Source organism: Coregonus lavaretus (genome assembly GCF_964263955.1).
Source record: "Coregonus lavaretus genome assembly, chromosome: 28".
NCBI lineage: Eukaryota > Metazoa > Chordata > Actinopteri > Salmoniformes > Salmonidae > Coregonus > Coregonus lavaretus.
The window spans coordinates 16970753-16994240 of NC_140015.1; the positions used below are offsets into that span (position 1 = coordinate 16970753).

At 44.5% G+C, this 23488-nt stretch overlaps 1 protein-coding gene across 1 annotated transcript in view; it reads right to left on the reverse strand.

Annotated features, from left to right (window-relative positions):
* The window catches only part of LOC311103898 (uncharacterized protein), a 72069-nt gene that overhangs the window by 14635 nt on the left and 33946 nt on the right, over positions 1–23488 (reverse strand). The window contains exons 17-49 of the mRNA XM_084145527.1: positions 22270–22323; positions 21562–21615; positions 21335–21388; positions 19107–19151; positions 16553–16606; positions 16381–16425; positions 15652–15705; positions 15369–15413; positions 14247–14300; positions 13729–13773; positions 13205–13258; positions 12366–12410; positions 12043–12096; positions 11711–11818; positions 11191–11244; positions 10803–10856; positions 10582–10626; positions 9333–9386; positions 8984–9028; positions 8540–8593; positions 8334–8387; positions 7888–7941; positions 7632–7739; positions 7076–7165; positions 6621–6674; positions 6280–6387; positions 5866–5973; positions 5444–5497; positions 3626–3679; positions 3417–3524; positions 3198–3251; positions 1600–1653; positions 259–366 (exon numbers count right to left, since the gene is read on the reverse strand). Of these exons, the coding sequence (XP_084001653.1) occupies positions 259–366; positions 1600–1653; positions 3198–3251; positions 3417–3524; positions 3626–3679; positions 5444–5497; positions 5866–5973; positions 6280–6387; positions 6621–6674; positions 7076–7165; positions 7632–7739; positions 7888–7941; positions 8334–8387; positions 8540–8593; positions 8984–9028; positions 9333–9386; positions 10582–10626; positions 10803–10856; positions 11191–11244; positions 11711–11818; positions 12043–12096; positions 12366–12410; positions 13205–13258; positions 13729–13773; positions 14247–14300; positions 15369–15413; positions 15652–15705; positions 16381–16425; positions 16553–16606; positions 19107–19151; positions 21335–21388; positions 21562–21615; positions 22270–22323 (2079 nt within the window). The remainder of the gene's footprint in view (positions 1–258; positions 367–1599; positions 1654–3197; positions 3252–3416; positions 3525–3625; positions 3680–5443; positions 5498–5865; positions 5974–6279; positions 6388–6620; positions 6675–7075; positions 7166–7631; positions 7740–7887; positions 7942–8333; positions 8388–8539; positions 8594–8983; positions 9029–9332; positions 9387–10581; positions 10627–10802; positions 10857–11190; positions 11245–11710; positions 11819–12042; positions 12097–12365; positions 12411–13204; positions 13259–13728; positions 13774–14246; positions 14301–15368; positions 15414–15651; positions 15706–16380; positions 16426–16552; positions 16607–19106; positions 19152–21334; positions 21389–21561; positions 21616–22269; positions 22324–23488) is intronic.

The window sequence follows — 23488 nt, forward strand, 5'->3', positions numbered from 1 at the left end:
GAGAGAGCGATAGTATAGATAGATAGATAGATAGATAGATAGATAGATAGATAGATAGATAGATAGATAGATAGATAGATAGATAGATAGATAGATAGATAGATAGATAGATAGATAGATAGATAGATAGATAGATAGATAGATAGATAGATAGATAGATAGATAGATAGATAGATAGATAGATAGATAGATAGATAGATAGATAGATAGATAGATAGATAGATAGTGAATAAGAGGATGAGAGAAAGGATGACTTACAGTGGCACCAGTGTCTCCAGCTGGTCCCGGGTCCCCAGCCTCTCCATCCTCCCCCTTCTCTCCAACGATCCCAGGCTGGCCCACTCCACCAGGCTGGCCAGCAGTGCCCTGTTACAACACAACAGAACCACTTGAACCAACACACTGTGACAGGAGGACTGAAATATTTAGCATTTCATTTAAAGGTTTCTTGTGTTGAGGTTGTTTTATGTGTCTGTTATTCCCTGTCAGGGTGATGAGACAGCAGCTGCATCATCAGCACTAGGATAAAATATTGACTGTTGTCTGTGTGTGTGAGTTTTCTCTGTTGATGCGATCTGAATAACAGAGTGTCAGTCTCTCTGTGTCTCTGTGGCAGCGTGTGTGAATGTGGAAGTGTGTGCTGGCTGTCTTGAGAGGAAAACAGTGAAAGCATCTCTCTCTTTGGTAAAGTGAACAAATTGGAGCGTGTGAGTGAGTGGAAGACTATCCTGCCTGCAGTGCAAGCCAGCTCTTCTCTTTCCCACAGACTCAAAGCTTCTCTTTCTCCATTTCCCTCTCACTCCATCACCTGTATCAATCAATTTATGTATCGCTCCATCTCTACACCCTTCTATTTCCATGGCACCATATGAATCCGACCTGGGTTCAAATGGTACTCAATATCTTTCAAATAGTGCTTGATTGAGCTTTGATAGAAAAATAGAACCAATGGGATAGTCCCAAAAGTACAAAACCCGCCCATCTAGCACTCCAGGCAAATGCTTAAATAAAGTATGTGATCTATCAAATTATATTTGTACCCAGGTCTGAATCCATACCACTGAATCCATACAAGCATTTCACTACACCCACAATAACATCTGCTAAATGTGTGTATGTGACCAATAACATTTGATTTGATTTGATTTTTGACTATGTGTGTGTGTGTGGCGTGGCTTCTTTCCGGCTCTCTCTCGTTAATAATTGATTGGTGTGAGATGTTGAGAGGTTGGCCATTAATAGAGGTAAATATAACTTCCTCTCAGGGATGATTGTCTAATACTTCTTAATGATTTATAGAGCGGTAAATATAACTCCCTCTGAGGGATTACATTCTAATACCACTTAATAATTCACAGCTCCAAACCGGCAGAGGGTCTGGGAGAGGGAGAGGGATAGAGGGTAGAGAAGTGTGTGTGCTGTCTGTGAAGTAACAACCCTATTGGTGGGTGGGTGGATTCTGATAGTCAGTAATGTAGAGTTGAGCAGAAGTGAGAGCTGCGCAAAATAGTATACCGTCTTGCAACATAGACCAATCCAATACTGCAGCAAACCCAATACAGAGAAAGGTGGTCAGATAAGGTAAGAAATATACTGTACCTCTCCACCGATGGACCCCTGGGGGCCTCTGGGGCCATGTTGTCCTGGAGGGCCCTGAGGAGAAAAGAGATCATTAGCCATTGGCTTGAGACAGCACACACATGCACAAGCACACGCAGACACACCTCAATCCCAAAGGAAGAGGACTGTGTGACCCACCAGGCAGCTCCTCCCTGGGTACAGTGACTGTGAATGCTAGTCATTCAGTCTACTGAGGGCCTGGTGGCTGGTGCAACATATCCCCAGAACAGAACCAGTCTCTATGATCATTACCTCACTGACATGATGAAGACACCATGAGGACAGGCCATTACCCTCAATGACACACAGAAAGGTTCTCTCTCTTTCTCTCTTTCTCCCTCCCTCTCACTCCCTCCTTAACACTCTGTCTCTATCCCCCTCTCTCGCTCTCCCTGTCTGTCACTCTCTCTCTCTGCATCTCCCGCTCTTCATCTCTCTCTCCCTCCCTCTATCCCCTCCTTCTCTCTCACTCTATAATGAGGAACCTCTAGTCCTTTACAAGAACATATTATCCAGGCTACAGGGGAAATGCCAGTCCAGCCAGTCAGTGTGATGGGATTCCACCCCTCTGTGCACCTCAACATGGACAACAAGCTATGCATCCTAACTGCTCTAACTGCTCACTTCCAGTCCAGAGTTAACGGTTACCTGTGCTTCACAAACACTGAAAACCCAATAAAGTGAGAGACTGTACACACAGCACTAAGACAGACAGACAGACATCCATACTCCAGAGACTACTACATCCACTACAGTAAGCACATATCCTATAATCCTGCTACTGGAGAGCTACTCGGGCATTAGAAGCTGCAATCCTGTGAACCACAGCATTCACACATGGATGAGGCTTTCCCAGTGAGATCTCTTTCCTCCTAGCCCTCTCTCTCACATCCCTCTCTCTATCCCCCCATATCTTTCGTTCCCTCTCATCCTCCCTCTCTCTCTTTTTCCCTCTTTAGTTTTTTTGTTCCGTTTTGACGCTTCCTTCCCCTCTCCCTAATCAGGCTGAGTGTGCTGTGGCGCTAGCTGTGTGTGTAGAATCTTATTTAGCATGCGTTCACAGTCTGTGGCGTTCTGAAATGACTGTCACAATAGAATGAAGATGCTCATTAGACAGGCCCGGCTCAGGCTAATCTGATTAGCAGCTGGCACGCTGCCGTCTTCCTCCTCAAACCACCGCCCTCTCTCTTTCTCTCTCCATCCCTATCTCCCTCGCTTTCTCTCTCCCTCCTTCACTCCACTGCCTCTTCCTCCTTTCTCCCTGTCACTCTCTCACTCTCTCTCTCCTCAGAGGAACTCCTTGTTACATGTAGACACAAAGCCCTAGTCCTCTCTGGAAGTGTAGCTGGACGTGTCATGGCTGTTCTGTTCTGCTACGCTCCAGTCACTCTACAGGGAGCCAGACTCCAGACACTGCCTCCATGAAGGGTTTTACTTTAGTTAGGCTTTATACCACAATAAAGATGAGAGACATGCTTAAGGAATGATCTTTGGTGGGAGAGTCCAGTGAGGCTGCCAGGTCAACAATAGGATATAGGGAAATTATGTCATGGTCCAATGGTATGTCCAGTACTCACCATCGTGCCCACGTGTCCACTGTCTCCCTTCTCTCCTGGGAGTCCTGGCATGCCCTGTAAAGACAGAGTATGGTTAGTGGCGCAGTAGTAGGGATACTGCAATGCTATCAGCTATGTGCTGTCGATGAGAGATGGTACAGTCCACCTGTCAGCTATGTGCTGGAGTAGAGAGATGGATGGTACAGGCCAACAGAGGGGTGTCTCGTCTCGTCTCCTCACCTGTAGTCCAGTGGGTCCTGTGGCCCCCTTCTGGCCTCTCGCACCCTCGTCTCCCTTTGGCCCGTACATCCCCTGCTGGCCCCTAGGCCCCGGCTCCCCGTCCACACCCTGAAACACATGCAGGGGTCAGTGCTGTACACACATTCAGTACACATAAACACACAATCACACACCCTTTGAATAAAGACAGATACATTGAATAGACGTACCGGTAACCCTGGATGGCCGACAGGTCCCTGGATTCCAATAGGTCCTGAGGGGCCCTGGAGAAGAGACCGAGAAACAGAGATGCTGCTGACAGTATACTGCAAATCAATCATACACTGCAGGAAAACACTGCTGTGTCGGGAGCTAAAAAACACAACTACTGTGAAATTGCAGCTGTCGATGGTAGCTGTATGTGATTTCTTGGCTTCTGAAAGTGTTAGACAGTATTTTGAATAGTTTGATAGAGCTACCAGGGCTAGGATAAAATAGAGTGCATGAAGATGCACAGTGCATGCTAATTAGACCATGAAGAAATGCTTATAATGCCTAAAGCTGAATATACCAGCTCACATAATATACTGTACAGTTAATTATAACTTTACAACTTATCTCAACACTCAATTAAAAACCATTTCTCATTTATTGAGTCATTCATTTGAATTATCCTAGTGATAGCAGCGGGTGACAGGGGGAGGATACTGCCAGGTGTGTAATACTGTGACTGGTGATGTCATATCCTGTCAGGTGTGTAATACTTTGACTGGTGATGTCATATCCTGTCAGGTGTGCATGCCGCATTCAAAACAACTGGGAACTCGGAAATCTCTGACTTCCGACTTCAGTGCTTTCAAGACAACTGGGAACTCATGTAAAAAACTAGCTCAGACTGGGAAAAATCATTTTGAACGGTCATCCAAGTCGGAATTCCAGCATCTTTCTAGAGCTCCGACTTCCCGACCTGAAGATCACTGACGTCATGATTTGACATCGTTTTTTTTTGTGATGTCATATCCTGCCAGGTGTATAGTACCAGAGCAGATTTACACCGCCCAAAATCTGTCCGCATGAGATAAGCCCTTTTTTGTATGGAGGTCTATGAGAGAGTGTCGAATTACGTGAGGCTTATTTGATCGAATAGAAGTTTCGTAATGTTTAGGCTGTTACAAATGTACTGATACAAGTGGATGCGTGTGGCATTTCGTCAACTTTGAGAAACTACTTAGTTGTGGCTGTTGTTCACACGCGTATCTGCCCACTTATTGGCTAGAATGGTCCCACCTGATCTCACCTTCCTTCAATCATTGAGGACGTATTTCCATTGTTAGAGCGGTCACTTGGCTATATTGTTAATATTGGTAGTACTGTGGCTGGTGATGTCATTTCCTGTCAGGTGTGTAGTACTGTGGCTTGTGATGTCATATCCTGCCAGGTGTGTAGTACCAGAGATACTGGATATAATGAAGAGATGCTTGTGTCTGCTCTTACAATGGGATTCGTTGTCCACAGAGCGGAACGGCGGGCTGTCAAGCTCCCGCCTATTCCTCTCTTTGGATTGGTGGATACATCTCGTTAATTTAATACTTGTTTGAATATTCCATGAGGAGTGTCGACGTCAACCGCCTGTATTCAATGGAGAGTGAGATGCTAGCTTCATGAAAATGAATAGTCTGTTCTCGAATTTCAACAGGGACAACTCTGATAAAGTGTTTTTTCTAAAAGTTGCCGGGATGTGACATGCATCACACTTATATCAGTACACTTGTAACAATCTAAGCATTATGAAACTTCTAGATCAAATAAGCCTCACATATCAATTTATGTTTATCTTGACTAAATTCAACACTCTCATTGCCCCCCCATACAAAAACTCTTCACCTGCTTAATAATTAAGGATCTGCTTAACATGGGATCTCGATTCGCCTCCCTCTGTCTGGTAGTACTGTGGCTGGTGATGTCATATCCTGTCAGGTGTGTAGTACTGTGGCTTGTGAGGCTAAAAGACAGTGTTGTGATTGATATTTCTCCAGATGAAGACTCACAGATTCTCCTTTGTCTCCTTTACTGCCCTTCTGGCCTGGTCCTCCTGTCTCGCCCTGTAGACAACACACACACAGACACAGACACAGACACAGACACAGACACAGACACAGACACACAGACACAGACACAGACACAGACACAGACACAGACACAGACACACACACAGACACAGACACAGACACAGACACAGACACAGACACACATTGCAGAGATATAGAGACACACACATAGTAACCCATACACCTCCCACCCACACAACATCAAGGCCACTAGGTCAATAAGGACAATAAATAAATTGACTAGCAGTAGAAAATCCCAGCAGTGCTTCAGGCCTTGAAGGCCAGTAGTTGGATAGCCCTAAGTTGTCCCTCTACAGTGGTATGGTACCTACTGTACTGTACGTGTGTACAGGTGTAAGTACCTTGTCTCCGTCCTCTCCTGGAGGCCCAACGGGGCCAGCAGCCCCTGGCAGCCCCACTGGCCCCTGCGCCCCGTCCTGTCCAGCCGGCCCGATGGGCCCCTTCTCTCCCTAGGGAACAGATGGATGAGGAAACATTGTTAGTCTAACCACCGCCACTACTCTAGTCTCATATTGCACCAAGACATATTGATTAATAGATAACGCAGAGAGGGTGGAACCCGCAGACACACACACACACACACAAACACACACACACACACGTAAACACTCATTATGACACATACAGTACAGAGGAACCCACACATGCAGTTTATTTCTCAGTAATGAGCAGTGATGTACGTATGTCCATTTAGAAATTGACACTAGCGTTGCATAAGAAAATAAATAAATAAGGAAATGATCAAAGGCTCTTACTGGCTCGCCCTTTTCTCCCATTGGTCCTCCAGGGCCGACCCCACCAGAGCGTCCGGGCTGACCAATAGCACCAGCCGTTCCAGAAGGCCCTTTCTCCCCAGTGGCTCCCTGGGTAACGACACGATGGGGGAACAGAGAGGAGGTAAGAGGACAACGTCACATGATTCACTTTTTGATTTAGTACACTGGTAATGATCTCCATGGTAACAGCCTCCCCCTCTACATGTCCTTGTTGGTTATACACCACATAAGGACCTGGATGGGGGATGGAGGTGGAGATAGGGGGGTAGTGTGGGGAAAATGTGAATTAAACAATTGCAACTTGATGAAATCCCATTTACCACTGCTCCTGACACACCGGTGGGTCCTTCTCCTCCTTTCAGTCCAGCAGGGCCCTAGAGAGATGCAAGTATACAGAGGTGAGCCAATCAGAGCCTTCATCACAGGAACTCCAACCAATCAGTTTCCATCCCACTGTCAGAGTATACAGTCATCAGATAGGCGACCATCAGTTATTTCAAGTAAATTACTAAGGGTCAGTTTCCCAGACCCAGATGAAGCCCACTCTTGGACTAAAAAGTAGCATGGTCAATGGAGAATCTCCATTAAAAAGTGCCTTTTAGTCCAGGAATAGGCTTGATCTGGCTCCAGGAAACTGGCCTTCAATGATTTTCACATAAAACACTGGGCGCTATACAATACAGTAGTACTTTACATCAGTACAGAATGTAATATGTCTGTAAGGTAAAGGTCAGGAGATGTGAGGAGATGTGAGGTGGGTGCGTTAGCTCATTACCATGGCGCCAGGGCTGCCCCTGCTCCCTCTGAAGCCTCGGAGCCCAGCGGGGCCACTCTTTCCTGGAGCTCCTGACGGACCCGGGTCTCCCTGGAAACCAGATCAGACAGACAGACAGAGAGAGAGAGACAGAGTGAGACAGAGAGACAGAGAGCGCGAGAGAGAGAGAGAGAGAGAGAGAGAGAGAGAGAGAGAGAGAGAGAGAGAGAGAGAGAGAGAGAGAGAGAGGATTAGGCCTGAGTCTACCAGTGAGCCGACAGCAGGGCTCTTATAAGGTGATAAATCCCAGAGTGAGAGGAACATCCATATTTTATGAGCGGTAATGTACGGAGCATGGTGTGGTATGGAATGAGGAATTTATTTCTCCCCTTTATCAGTTAGGAAATTTGTGGGAAGGATAAATCCCTTGAGGTGAGGTGACATATCTTGTTTCTGAGAGGGTCCTGGAGGAATTATGTATGATCTTCTATAGATTCCTTTTATGATGATAATAATAATAGTGTTGAAGATGATGATGGTGAAGATGATTCACTGAAGATGAACACGACCGACTCACCTTGGCTCCCTCCTTGCCTGCTGCTCCGGGTAAACCCGTCTCTCCAGGGGGTCCTGGTGACCCAGGGTGTCCTCTGTCACCATTAGGCCCAGTCTCACCAGATTTACCCTAACGACAAAACAAGGCTTGAGTTCTCATTACCCCACAGCTCTCATTTATAGGTTTGATTTTCATTGTGTCACAAAAGAACTACAAATGTAGTTCTAATCACTTTATAGTTCTAATCTAATCACTCACTCCTGACTAGATAACTCACCTGTGGTCCGATCACACCCGTTGGCCCATGTGGACCAGTCTTGCCTTGGAAGCCCTGAGAAAGGAGATATGACAAGTGAGAAAACAGCGAGTGAAGCCGTGACCCACAGCTAAGAGCTGAGCGAGAAAAAGCCAGCCTGACAGACAGACAGAGAGAGAGAGCGAGAGAGAGAGAGAGAGAGAGAGAAAGAGAGAGAGCGCGAGAGAGAGAGAGAGCGATATAGTTATTTGTGGATAGGATGAGTAGTCTTCAATATGTAGCCTACTCTTGCACTTCAATAATTCAGCATCCAAGCCACAGCTTTTGTCTTGCTTGTTGTTGTGGTGTTATTAGGGGTCATGATGAGTGTTGAAATCTATGTCCATATTTGATATTTGGACGACGGCGAGAAAGTAACTATCAACCACATAATTCCTGGGTCATCATAGAATCTCAGTTTAACTCACTGGCTCCCCTCGCTGGCCTGGATGACCTAGTAGTCCGTCTTTTCCTGCCGCTCCCTGAAAAATAATATTGTACTTTTGATTAGCATAGACACACATACACACTAGATAGAGATAACCAGTGCAGACAGACACAGCATAAGACCGGAAAGAAAAACAGAAACATGTTAAACAATGCAGCTGCTTGTCATTTGACACGTCACACTTACATTAGGTCCCTTAGGTCCTGCCTCGCCGTTCCTTCCCTGTGGTCCTTGCGGTCCCTGTTGTTTCAACCAGACAACACAAAGACTCAATCCAGTTGACTATCTTTACCACTACCAGTAGGTATCATACACTGTTATGGGGAGGTTTGTATCTGTGAAGCATAATGATGCTTTTTCCTAGCAGGGTGTATCGTTGTATTATTATCATCCTACGCTAGCTATTATTAGATATGCTATTATTAAATATGCTATCATTAAATATGCTATTATTAGATATGCTATTATTATATATGCTATTATTAGATATGCTATTATTAAATATGCTATTATTAGATATGCTATTATTAGATATGCTATTATTAGATATGCTATTATTAGATATGCTATTATTAGCTGTGTTATCATTATAGCTAAACTCTGTGGTTGTTAGGTTGTGTGTCAGCTTACCTGGTCTCCAGTGGATCCTGGTGGGCCTTCGTGTCCAGAGGTGCCCTGATTGGTGGATCATGTAGAGGGTGGAGGATTGGGATAGAGAGATAAACTGTTATTGAGCCTGTTGGTCTATTCATTAATTTTATGAAAATATATATATTTTTACCATTGTTAATCATTTCATTGGTGGTCTTTTGAAAGGACTGCTGAAATAACTCCTTTCAGTTTCAAACATCTAGCATCAGCAGCAGAGTATTCCCTCTTTGCACCAGATGGCATGTCATTCTGTGCTGAAGAGTAACACTTACAACAGCGCCTGTCCCTTCTCTCGTTATGAGACAGCTGTGCACTGGCCTAAACCCACCTTGTCTCCTGACTTTCCTGTTGGTCCTCTTGCTCCTCTCCCCCCTCTGGCACCCTATGGAAAAAACAACATCAGCAGAGTCCTCTTTATGACAACAGAACATCCATAGGAGAAGAATAAATGACAAGGGGTGAGTGAGAGTTCCTATGACGTAAACCAGTGGTCACCAACCGGTCGATCACCAAGGCATTCCTAGTCGATCACCAAACATTTCTGTTTAAAAAAAAAAGACTTGCGTTCCTATTTGTTCTTATTTGTTTCGTGCTGTTGGTGGTATGTGCACTTGATTCAGCTGCCCTGGTGCCGGGAAGGCAAAGAGTTCCCATTTTGAACCATTTCATATGTCGGCAGGCCCAATAAGGCAAATCAAATGCACTTATGGACCTACCGCTGGCAAATCAGATAGCTCAGATCACTATGTCTGCACAGTTTCCTCCCGCCATAGACTCAAAAGAAGCCTCGAACGCACAGCAAAGTTGATAATGTGAGATTTCAAAATGTTTAAAGCCATGGCTAGAGAGAGACTCAACGAATACAGCTGCTGATTTTATGAGTTAGTTCATGTTTACGTTGTTATTTAGCGCTGTCAACACTTTGTTGAAGACTTTATAAGCCATAAAATGTGCGTTTTCCCTACTTCCGTACGCGCTACAACCAGCACTGCAGCGGCAATGAATGACTATAGCAAAATGTTTAGATAAGCTAGCGTTGTTATTATTAGCAGCTTGTGTCTTTTTAAATATCGAGGAATATTTCACTTTCTCTGTTCATAGGGGTAACAACATGAAATGGTGCATGAGGCAGATATAATGCAGTGCGACTTAAGTTTCGCCATCAGCTGGAAGACTGTGTCCCCTTTTCTCAGCGGAGGGAGGGAGAGAGGAGGGATGGTGAGTCAGGTGAGAGGCAGCTTCACAGCTGCTCCCTCTCTCCCCTCAGACTGACCATCAGTCCAGTAAAACAAAAAAACATTATTATGCTCACTCAACTGTTTTTAATTGGTTCATGTTGCATAGGGTTATGTTTTTTAAATAATGTTTTTTTTTTGTTGATCTGAGCGTTAGATCTCAGCTTACATTTTGACTCAGAAAGTGGTCTTGACTCAGAAGAAGTTGGTGACCACTGACGTAAATGAATGGTGTGCAATGTCAGTTGGTGAGAAACTGTGACAGATACCTCACCATGGGCTCAATGCAATAGAGATCAACAGACTTAGATGCTGTAAGACCAGAGGAGAAATCTAACTCACATTAGGACCTCTCTGACCCCCAGTTCCTGCTTGACCAGGTGGACCCTGCAGAAGAGAAGTCCACAATTATTACTATCACTCAGTCATCTATCACTGAAAACAGTACAGGCAGTTCACAGATCTTTGTATGGTAAGAGGAGCATTACAGTAGAGGGTTTAATACGGTTCAATATGGTTTAATACGGTTCAGTATGGTTCAACACGGGTCCTATGGTTCTCACCCGTCTTCCTTTCTCTCCCAGATCCCCGGCAGAACCGGGAAAACCCACGGATCCCTGGAGAACACACACAGAGGTTAATCATCTACAGCCTTACATTAATCATGCATCAGCCACAACATTTAATTAACTAATAATTAACCACAGTATCGAATTAAGCTAAATCTAATCCATAAGTCAAACACACTGCCTTAAATACGCCATTAATCAACCCGCTAATTAATTGTTGTCACTAATTAACTATTAATAAAATACCTATTTTTAATCAGCCATTTATCAGGCTTAATTTTTTATTTGACAGGAATGAGCCGAAGCCAGAGAAAGGCACACTTCTTTCTGTTTCAAAGTTTTAAGGTAGAACAAAGTTTTAAAGCTCTTAATTGGATTTCACCTTGGGCCCCTGTCTTCCTGGGTATCCTGGCAACCCTGGGACACCCAGTTTACCCTGAGGAAGGAGAGACAGAGAGAGAGCGAGGGAAAGACAGAGAGACAGAGACAGAGAGAGCGAGAGAGCGAGCGAGAGAGAGAGAGAGAGAGAGAGAGAGAGAGAGAGAGAGAGAGAGAGAGAGAGAGAGAGAGAGAGAGAGAGAGAGAGAGAGAGAGAGAGAGAGAGAGAGAGAGAGAGAGAGAGAGAGAGAGAGAGAGAGAGAGAGAGAGAGAGAGAGAGAGAGAGAGAGAGAGAGATTAACAGAGAAAGAGGAGTGGAATCATGGTTGACTTGGCAACACTGCCAAAAATAAAGAGAGCATAATGCATGCAAATACTGTATGACATGGTTTAGCAGGGTGTTCATGTGATTACACTGAACACGCATATATCCATACTTCTGCATAATCCCAATAACTCATACATATTGCATAACATGACACACATACAGTAAATGTTAGACTTGTGAAATAATGTTCCTGTACCTTCTCTCCAGCTATGCCAGCACCTCCAGCCTCTCCTAGGGGTCCCGACTGACCTTTAGGCCCCTCTGGCCCATCCTCTCCACGACCTCCTGTGACCCCGTTATCACCCTACACACACACATACACACACACACAGCACAGAGAGAGAGATAGGGAGAGGCAGAGAGCGCGAGAGAGAGAGAGAGAGAGAGAGAGAGAGAGAGAGAGAGAGAGAGAGAGAGAAGCAGACAGAAAAGCAGGTCAGACTAACTGAGATCTCCATCTTATTCGTTCATAATGAGAGACAGCTTTGGTCTGAGGCGTGTGTTAGTCTGGCGTGGGTACACTCTCACCCTGTCTCCCTTGAGGCCCATGTCACCTTTGAACCCGGGGAAGCCATCTTCACCCTGCGATGTGAAGAGGAGAAGGAGACTGTGATTTCTAATGATTCATGATGATTCATTAATCACAGTACTGAGATCTGGCAGATGTCTGATCTATTAAATCTCTATGGGGGATGTCATAATAAACCATGAAGTAATAATAAACCATGAAGTAGAAATGCGATACCTTTACAGTATCTGACAGTGAGACAACTGGTACTGTGACTGTGAGTAATCACGTCTATTCTTCTAGCTTTACAGCAGAATTACTGTAAAAATGACTATTTTCTCACCTTTTCTCCTTTACTCCCCTTCAGACCTCTCACTCCATCAGCTCCCTGTGAAACAGAGACATTCAAATACAAATAGAATCAGAACAGGCCACAATATCACTGATGATCACCATTCAAGATGATACTGTACTACTGTACTGTATTCATAAGTAAATAAAAGTACTATCAACAGCACACCTATTGTAAGAAACACCATGATTTGACCCTGGAGAATGACTTATGAATGACGACTGATTTGCTCTTAACCTGTCACTGCCCTGCTATTGACCAGTTATTGACCATCTATTAACGATTGCAGCCCAGGTCAGCGTGCGCCTTAATGGCAGTGCCCTAGAGGTAGAATACTGCTGGTGTGAATATTACTTTGAGTGAGTAGACAGCCCCAGCCATGATGCAACACCACAACCTATCCCCTCAAGACACAATTTGAATTCCATGTGCATACACTAAATTCACACACACGCATGTACACGAGTACATACACACCCACCCACACGCACCCACCCACTCACCCACACGCACCCGCACGCACGCACGCACGCACACACACACAAACACCCCCACACATAAACACGTTCCTCTCTCCTTCAACATTGTCATTTCTACTGTCCATCAAACGTTATTCCCACTGTCATTAGATATCCTCCCGAGAATAAACCTGCTCTCTCTGAACCTGTCAACTGTCAAACATACACTCACACACACTCCCACAACATGTCCATCACAGGTAGATAGATACACACTAGAGAGATTGAAATGTCTAAGGGAATGGCTATCTCTCTCAGCATGGTACCTTTGAGGACATTTCGACCATGATCATTACATAGCATCTGACTCACCTTGACACCGCGAGTCCCTGGATAACCAACAGGCCCTTGGGCTCCAGGCAAACCCTGTATGACAAAACAACATCAGGATTCATCTGTCTGAAAAGCACTATCCATTTACAGATGCTAGTGAGCAATTGTATAGGGCTAATGTAGTCAATTCACACAATGTCAATAAGTACTTTTGACCGGACAATGACGATGAGTGTACTTTATGATAATTACGATATCGCTGATGAGCGTAATGGATTGATGTGATTGCGCAATGACGATGACATTGTTAAAATACAATGATGAAAAGGATGAGTCAACATGAGTGAGCGCACAATGATGATGATGATGATGACAGTGAGCTAATGTGGACAAACATTATTATAATGGGGGTGGAATGGAGTGTCCGATGACAATGCATTAAACGAATGTGATATGAGAATTATGATGAGTGAACGTGATTGGAGAATAGGGATGTTCATATGACAGAACAGTGGTATGATGACCCAGGCAGGTCTGGTCTAACGCTCTGTACTGTAACTCACATTGAGCCCCTTCTCTCCTGGAGGGCCTTCTCTTCCTGGATGGCCCTGCACACATTGAACAGATATAGCATATTAGAAGACTTATAATAAGACATTATAAAGGCTCACACATGTTTATAACAAGTAATAGAGCATTGTACCTTACTATTATAACTATCCACAGATTTCCATGGCTGTTTAGAAAAAATCAATGGAGCTTGATAGACAGTGCAAAGCAAAGTGAATACAGTACAATGTATAGAGAGAGAGGGACTTGGAGGAGGGTGATGTGTCTATAGAACATGAAATTATACATGAATCATAAAACCTATTCACTATTATGTAAACCATGTGGTTGTAAGAGTTTAGCTAAGCCCTTTTGTAAACAGATCCTTCATTCATAGAGCTAATTGAAATACTGCATTGGAGCACTTTCCCAATGCCTTCTGTTCTCCCCTGCTGGTGGAGAAGAGGTAGCGCACCCTGGTAAGATCAGTACTATCAGTGCTGCTGAGGAAGAATCAGATGGATGTACTTACAGAAGGGCCATCGATGCCAGGGAGTCCCTGCACCCCACCCTTCCCCTGGGGACCCTGTAGGGGACAGAGACAGATCATGAGTGGTGAAACTTACTGTATATACACATCAATCTCAAGGGTAACAACCAAGCTACAACAACGTGATATTGGGTCTTAAAATATGGTGACATTTAATTCTTAAATCAACTGAATATCTTTATGTGTTTTTGACTATGAATAGCCTCTAGTTCAGCCATACTCAACAGGTGGACCGCGGTCCGGATCCGGAAGCAGAAAGGGGTCAATATGAACCGCGGGAACCGACTCAGTCGGGCTTTCAATTTATTAATGTGGTTGAGAGTTGTAACATTAGAATGCACAAGGTAGTGCATGGGAAGTTTTCCTCTTGTTATGTCATTCACTGACAGACATTAGAGAGCTATTTCTAACATGTCAGAAATGTACAGTTGATCAACTAGCCCATGTTAGCTAGGTAGGTATGCTAGGCTAACCAGCTATCTAAATATTGTAGTTATCAAGTCCATAATATGTGCCCATTGATTTTGTTGACTCACTCAGGTATCATATGAACACATTTAAGACATGTCAAAATGTGTAGGATTGCAGGAAATTTGCTTTAAAACTGCACAATTTTCTCTCTGCTCCATGGCAAAATGTGTAGAAGAATTGCAGGGAAATGTTGTTAAAAACTGCTAAATGTTCTTTCCACCATCAAGAGGGGAGTGAACAGTCTGGGGTCATATGGGTCGCGACTTGGGAGGTGGGGGTTTGTTACTACGCCGATAAAGACAATATCCATCCGGACCTTTACCACCTTGGAAATGTGTGTAACCAGACCTTCTCAAATAGTAGTTGAGTACCCCTGCTCTAGTGTGAGGAGGCTCTGGTGTGTGATAGCACAGCACTGACTCCCTGCCTGCCTGTGTGTGTGTTCTAGTGTGTGTTTCCTGGATATTCATTTCCTGTCAAGTGTCCTCTGTAGTCTGAATAGGAGCCAGGAGCCAGGAGTGGCTGGTACTGGGTGACAACGTTCAAGCCAGCCAGCCTCCCCTGGGGGCGGAGCTGATAGCGGTCACAAGATCAGGGCTTTAAATCTGAAATGAAGAGAGGCATGGTGCCTACCTTCTCTCCTGGCAGGCCGATGGGACCCTGAGTACCAGGCAGGCCCTGGACCAGAACAAAGCATTAATCAGGTTAGGTATCACAGAGTGAGAGGACTGGGAAGTCAGATTGGAGTGTGTGTGTGAGAGAGAGAGACAGAAAGAGAAAGAGACTAGAGAGAGAGAGAGAGAGAGAGAGAGAGACAGAAGGGAAAGACAAAGAGAGTGTTGAGACAGTGTTTGTATGGATTATGTTTTTGAAAACATGTTGTTGTGTGTTGACATTGTGTGAGGTTGTGGGTTACCTGTAATCCAGGATTTCCTTGTTGACCGTTGGGACCTGTCTCTCCAGGTGGCCCCTAAGACAAAACAACAAGAAGCATCACACACACTTTCTCTTCACACAACCCTGACCACATGGACAGAGCCCCTCATGCTAGGAATCCTAAACAGGGTCATGGGACTGCTATTCTGTCACGACTTCCGCCGAGACTGCCTCCCCTCCTGGTTCGGGCAGGCTTCGGCGTTCGTCGTCACCGGCTTACTAGCCACTGCCGCTCCATATATCATCATTCCATTTGTCTTGTCTTGTTAATTACACACACCTGGTTCATATCCCCTCATTAGTCTGTGTATAAGTGTTCCCTCTGCCCCCTTTTCCTTGTGGGTGATTGTTTTATGTGAGTTGAGTGTAGCTCGGTGGAGCTACTCGTACCTTGTATTGCCGGGGTAGATATTTCCCCTGTGCCTGTATTTTGTTGTCGCTATCCAGCGCAACTGTGTACGACGGAATAAACTCTGTATTTGGTGATTTACCCTCCTGCGCCTGACTCCTATCAAACTCATCACATATTCCACTGTGGTCAATGCTTTTTAAGCTGTGTTTACTTTAATCAATTAAAGTCACTCAAATTCCACAGGTCTGATTGTGTTTCTAAACACCATCTTTAGAAAGCTTTCATTCACCCATCATAGTCATCATGGATCAACTGTCATGAAAACTACAAGTCCCAAGTTAAGTAAAAAATACTGACCAGGTTGCCCTTTGACCCTTGAACTCCATCCACACCTGTAATACCCTGGAAGAGACAGACAGCTAATCAGATGTAACTGTATTTGATGTTATCTATGAATGTCAGACTGGTTTAAAGGGTGTAAAATGGTCCATTGGAACAGTATTAAGGTGAAGGTGGGATGTTGACTTACTGGCTGTCCAGGTGGCCCAGGTGACCCTCTGGGTCCGACAAGTCCTCTGGCACCCTAGAGTCAAACACAGCACACTGATCAATACTGTATCAGGTTCATATCAGCTCATGTGTATATATACATCCTCAAATTATGACTGAAATATAGGTACAGTATATATACAGTGCCTTCGGAAAGTATTCAGACCCCTTGTATTGAGACTCGAAATTGAGCTCAGGTGCATCCTGTTTCCATTGATCATCCTTGAGATGTTTCTACATCTTGATTGGAGTCCACCCGTGGTAAATTCAATTGATTGGACATGATTTGGAAAGGCACACACCTGTCTATATAAGGTCCCACAGTTGACAGTGCATGTCAGAGCAAAAACCAAGCCATGAGGTTGAAGGAATTGTCCGTAGAGCGCCGAGACAGGATTGTGTCGATGGACAGATCTGGGGAAGGGTACCAAACATTTCTGCAGCATTGAAGGTCCCCAAGAACACAGTGGCCTCCATCATTCTTAAATGGAAGAAGTTTGGAACCACCAAAACTCTTCCTAGAGCTGGCCGCCTGGCCAAACTGAGCAATAGGAGGAGAAGGGCCTTGGTCAGGTAGGTGACCAAGAACCCGATGGTCACTCTGACAGAGCTCTAGAGTTCCTCTGTGGAGATGGGAGAACCTTTCAGAAGGACAACCATCTCTGCAACACTCCACCAATCAGGCCTCTATGGTAGAGTGGCCAGATGGAAGCCACTCCTCAGTAAAAGGCACATGACAGCCCGCTTGGAGTATGCCAAAAGGCACCTAAATATTCTCAGACCATGAGAAACAAGATTCTCTGGTCTAATGAAACCAAGATTGAACTCTTTGGCCTGAATGCCAAGCGTCACTTCTGGAGAAAACCTGGCACCATCCCTACGGTGAAGCATGGTGGTAGCAGCCTCATGCTGTGGGGATGTTTTTCAGCAGAAGGGACTGGAAGACTAGTCAGGATCGAGGCAAAGATGAACGGAGCCAAGTACAGAGAGATCCTTGAGGAAAACCAGCTCCAGAGCACTCAGGACCTCAGACTGGGGTGAAGGTTCATCTTCCAACAGGACAATGACCCTAAGCACACAGCCAAGACAACACAGGAGTGGCTTCGGGACAAGTCTCTGAATGTCCTTGAGTGGCCTAGCCAGAGCCCAGACTTGAACCCGATCGAACATCTCTGGAGAGACCTGAAAATAGCTGTGCACAATGCTCCCCATCCAACCTGACAGAGCTTGAGAGGTACTGCAGAGAAGAATGGGAGAAACTCCCCAAATACAGGTGTGCCAATCTTGTAGCATCATACCCAAGAAGACTCGAGGCTGTAATCACTGCCAAAGGTGCTTCAACAAAGTACTGAGTAAAGGGTCTGAATACTTATGTAAATGTTACATTTCCGTTTTTTTTTGTATTATACATTTGCAAAAATTTCAAAAAAGCTGTTTTTACTTTGTCATTATGGGGTATTGTGTGTAGATTGATGAGGGAAAAAACTATTTAATCAATTTTAGAATAAGGTAACGTAACAAAATGTGGAAAAAGTCAAAGGGGTCTGAATACTTTCTGAATGCACTGTATGTGTGTATGTCTGTGTGTGTGTGTTTGTGTCTGTGTGTGTGTGTGTGTGTGTGTGCTCATCATGCATTAGTGTGTGCGTGTTTGAGAGATATTATAAGTATGTTTGAGTGTGTGTGTATGTGTATGTGTGAGTGTGTCAGTGTGTCTGAGGAAGAGCGAGTTAATGAGCCTGTGCGCATATGGGCAAGTGTGTATTTGTGTGAGAGTGAGTGTCTGTCTGTGAGGAGAGATGAAGCGGGTTGGGGGGTGTTTCTGTGTGTGTTGTTTTTGTCAGCATCACTCTTTGTACACCAGCCAAGCCACCTGTTCCAAAGCCACATCTGTGATCTCCCTTGAAGTGATTGATATGGAAATATAATCATTCAGGCCAGGATTTAATCTCTTCTATCTCTCTCTCCCTTTCCCTCTCTCTCTCTTGCTCTTATCTCATTCACCACCCACTGAATTTCTATCTCACACCTCCCTCCCTCTCTCCCTCACTCCCTCCCACTTCCTCCTCTCTTCCCCTCTCTCTCTCATCCAAACCCCCAGCTCCTCTATTTCCCTGAGTCTCTGTAGTTTAAGGGCTCGAACCACCAATAGTGGTTGCCTGCGGAGAGTACTTGCGAACCGAGTGCAAACCGATTTTACATGTAGAATCTTGCGTGATTCTGACTCAGACGGCCTCAACAGTGCGCTGAATGATCGGTAGACGATCGGTAGATCCCCATTCAGTGTGATGTGTGTGAGCCAGAACACACCCCTCCTAACATGTCTATTACAGCCCTCTATTTCTTTGTGTGCTGGGTGATCCATTTAGAGAGGCAGAGCCCCACTGGACCTCATCCTCACCTGCTGGGATAAAGATGGAGTGTGAATCGTAGACAATCAGCCTGGGCACACTGCGCACATAGAGCCGCCTGTGGGGTGGAGAAATGTGTGTGTGTAGAATGTGCCGATGCTGCATTTGGACGTGGTTACTCACAGGTTCACCGGGCTGTCCACTCGGCCCTAAGGGTCCATCTAAACCCTAAAAAATGACACAAGAGAAAGAGTCAACAGAGAGAGAATATTATCCTATCTTCATGTGCCTCTCTGTCCTATTAAAGAAATCAGTTGACTGACATATGTCTACATCATACATTACACGCATCCTCTATATATCCCCCCTTTCACATAACTAACATGCCTTGTCCTGACCAGAATTCATCTTCAGTAGCCTAAAAATAGTCTGAAACATACTTCATTTATAATCCTGTCTGGATTTTAATCATTGATATTTGCATTGCTTGTTGTTGTCTGAGTGAACTAAAGCCAGAACGACAGAGATGTATTAAAAATTCTAGGTTTTTCTATTTTATCTCAAAGGTGAGTGCTTTGATCTGTGTGCGTTGCTCAACTATCGTAGGAGAATTTCCTCTACCGATCATGGTAATTGTGTCCTTCACTTTTACCTTGCCTCATGGAAAATGTTGTCATATAGCAGACGCTCTTATCCAGAGCGACTTACAGTAGTGAGTGCATACATTTTCATACTTTTTCGTATAATATGTACACTACCAGTCAAAAGTTTGGACACACCTACTCATTTAAGGGTTTTTCTTTCTTTTTACTATTTTTTATGTTGTAGAATAATAGTGAAGACATCGAAACTATGAAATAACACATATGGAATCATGTAGTAACCAAAAAAGTGTTAAATAAATCAAAATATATTTTAGATTCTTGAAATAGCCACCCTTTGCCTTGATGACAGCTTTGCACACTCTTGGCATTCTCTCAACCAGCTTCATGAGGTAGTCACCTGGATTGCATTTCAATTAACAGGTGTGCCTTCTTAAAAGTTAAGTTGTGCAATTTCTTTCCTTCTTAATGCATTTGATCCAATCAGTTGTGTTGTGACAAGGTGGGGGGGGGGGGGGTGGTATACAGACGATAGCCCTATTTGGTAAAAGACCAAGTCCATATTATGGCAAGAACAGCTCAAATAAGCAAAGAGAAACGACAGTCCATCATTACTTTAAGACATGAAGGTCAGTCAATACGGAACATTTCAAGAACTTTGAAAGTGCAGTCACAAAACCCATCAAGTGCTATGATGAAACTGGCTCTCATGAGGACCGCCACAGGAATGGAAGACCCAGAGTTACCTCTGCTGCAGAGGATAAGTTCAATAGAGTTACCAGCCTCAGAAATTGCAGCCCAAATAAATGCTTCACAGAGTTCAAGTCACAGACACATCTCAACATCAACTGTTCAGAGGGGACTGTGTGAATCAGGCCTTCATGGTCGAATTGCTGCAAAGAAACCACTACTAAAGGACACCAATAATAAGAAGAGACCTGCTTGGGCCAAGAAACACGAGCAACGGACATTAGACGCGATGTGGGTGAACGGATGATCTCCGCATGTGTAGTTCCCACAGTAAAGCATTGAGGAGGTGGTATGATGGTGTGGGGGTGCTTTGCTGGTGACACTGTCTGTGATTTATTTAGAATTCAAGGCACACTTAACCAGCATGTCTACCACAGCATTCTGCAGCGATACGCCATCCCATCTGGTTTGGGCTTAGTGGGACTATTATTTGTTTTTCAACAGGAAAATGACCCAAAACACCTCCAGGCTGTGTAAGGGCTATTTTAGAAGGAGAGTGATGGAGTGCTGCATCAGATGACCTGGCCTCCACAATCCCCCGACCTCAACCCAATTGAGATGGTTTGGGATGAGTCAGACAGCAGAGTGAAGGAAAAGCAGCCAACAAGTGCTCAGCATATGTGGGAACTCCTTCAAGGCTGTTGGAAAAGCATTCCGGGTGAAGCTGGTTGAGAGAATGCCAAGAAAGCTGTCATCAAGGCAAAGGGTGGCTATTTGAAGAAATTTGTTTAACACTTTTTTGATTACTACATGATTCCATATGTGTTATTTCATAGTTGTGATGTCTTCATTATTATTCTACAATGTAGAAAATAATACAAATAAAGAAAAACCCTTGAATGAGTAGGTGTGTCCAAACTTTGGACTGGTACTGTATGTACGTATATTATACAGAACAGTAGGTGGCTCTGGTTTCAACATGCAGCACACATAGAAATGGAATTCAAATTCTATGGCTGCCCATGGGGTCCATGTTTTCTGGACTTTGCTGAAGGGGATGTTGGGTGTGGTTACTCAGCAGGGTCCTGGAGTACATTAATGGTTACTTTTTGTCCTCACCTTTTCTCCTGGCTCTCCATCAGGCCCATGTGGTCCAGGCTTCCCTCTCTCCCCCTAGGAGAAAATACATTATATACTGTGTAAGGCGTATGTAGACTTGATGTTCAATGCCATTAAACACATCAGCAGTCACAAATTCTTCCCACACATAAATGTTAAACATGCACACAGTCTCAGGAGGAAAGAAAGACAGACAGTAGAGACTTGGGTTGCTAGTCCTCACTCACTCTGTGGCCCTTGTTTCCTGGGAGACCTGGCAGTCCGTCAAAGCCTCTGTCCCCCTGAGGATAAATAGACCCAAGTGCATGAGATGGAGACACACAAAAGATCGAGACGCCGTCCCTGTGGACTCTCCCATCTGGCAGTGTGTTATTAGCTCTGACTGGGAACAGTGTGTGTGTGTGTGTGTGTGTGTGTGTGTGTGTGTGTGTGTGGTGTCTCTGGCTGGGACTGGGAGCCCAGAGTATTAGCTGTTCTGTCCTGTTCTGGAACCATGTTCTGACAGATAAAGACACTGCTGTCCTGTCAGAGACTATCAGGGTAGCGTCATTTATTTACCAAGCCCTTCCTGCAGCTGTAAACTATTGAATCGCTGGCGTGGTTAATATGTCTAATAAACTTAGTCTCAGATCCTCTGCTAGCTCTAGGGTTATTTAGCAAGTGAAAATTAAGACTTCATTTGACAATTATTGTGGAACCATTCATTCGATCACGATTATGTTGCTAACTCGCACAAGAACATACACTAAATTGGATCAGTCAGATGAACTGCCAGACACACCAATAGTACAGTTCATTCCAAAACAAACGATCCACTGTGCAGGTACAGTACACAACACACAAACAAACTTGAGTAGCGGAGGTTCTGCCTTAACACAATTTACTTCGATTTTCACCAACTGCACTGTGATGAATTGTGATTTTAGGGAGCTTACTTTCCCCCCTGTCTCCCCCGGTGCTCCGCGACCTCCATCCGTTCCAGCCCGGCCCTAGGAGAGGACACACATACAGAGTTAAACAGCCATCTGCCAGGGATACAGGTCACCCAAACACTCATAACACACACACTACCACTGACACTACTGTCAATGAAGGGACAGGTAAGGTGAGAGAGAGAGAAAATATTTGTTGTATTACAGTTTTTCTCAATTGCTAAAACACTAAACCCTATTGTCTGAACCAAATGCTCAGTTGCCTGAACCCACTGATTGAATCAATCACTCTTTTGGCAAAACCATAAGCACTTTTCACCTGTTTAGACATAACTTGCCAACACATTTTCATTGTGATGCACCCGTGCTGCATAATGGTGAGCACAGGTGACAAAAGTCAAACACAATTAGAGCACAGGTGTCACCACTTGAACACAACAACTCAAAATTGATCACACTTGTGGCTAATGATGTGAGGGAACATATACAGTAAGCCAGTTCAGAGAGCACTGGTTTGTGAGGCCCTACAATGGATAGAAATCTGAGAGGAAGAGTTCGTGTGAGAGGAGGTCGAGGTGGTCGAGGTGGTCAGCGAAGACAAAGAACAGTAATATCTGATGAAATCAGAGCTACTGTGATTGACCATGTTCTTGTCCATGGTATGAGCATGAGGGAGGCTGGACAAAGGGTACAACCAAACATCAGTAGATTCACTGTGTCCACCATAATCCGAAGATTTAGAGAAGAGAACAGGTAATTACCTTTTTTTGACATTATAGTACAGTATGTAAATGTTGACAGCAATTACTGTATGACATACTATATACTGTACCACAGTATACTGTAAGTAAATATATGTTTCAGTACATCACTGTACCAATGTACTGTAGTATTGTAATGGAGGGTTGGTCTAACTGTTTGTAGGCCTAGTATTCCATGTATATTTTTTGTAACTCCATGTTCTCTTTTTGTAGAATTGAAAGACTGCCACATGGGGGTGGGAGGACAGGTATGTTCTCCCCACACCAAGAGACCCTAATTGTTGATATGGTTCGTGAGAACAATGCCATTAAACTGAGCGAAATTCAGCAGAAGATCATTGAGGACCATTTACATTTTGAGGGTATCAACAGTGTCAGCCTCTCTACTGTTGATCGTGTCCTCAAGCGCAACAGACTGCGCATGAAACAGCTATACAGAGTGCCCTTTGATCGCAACTCAG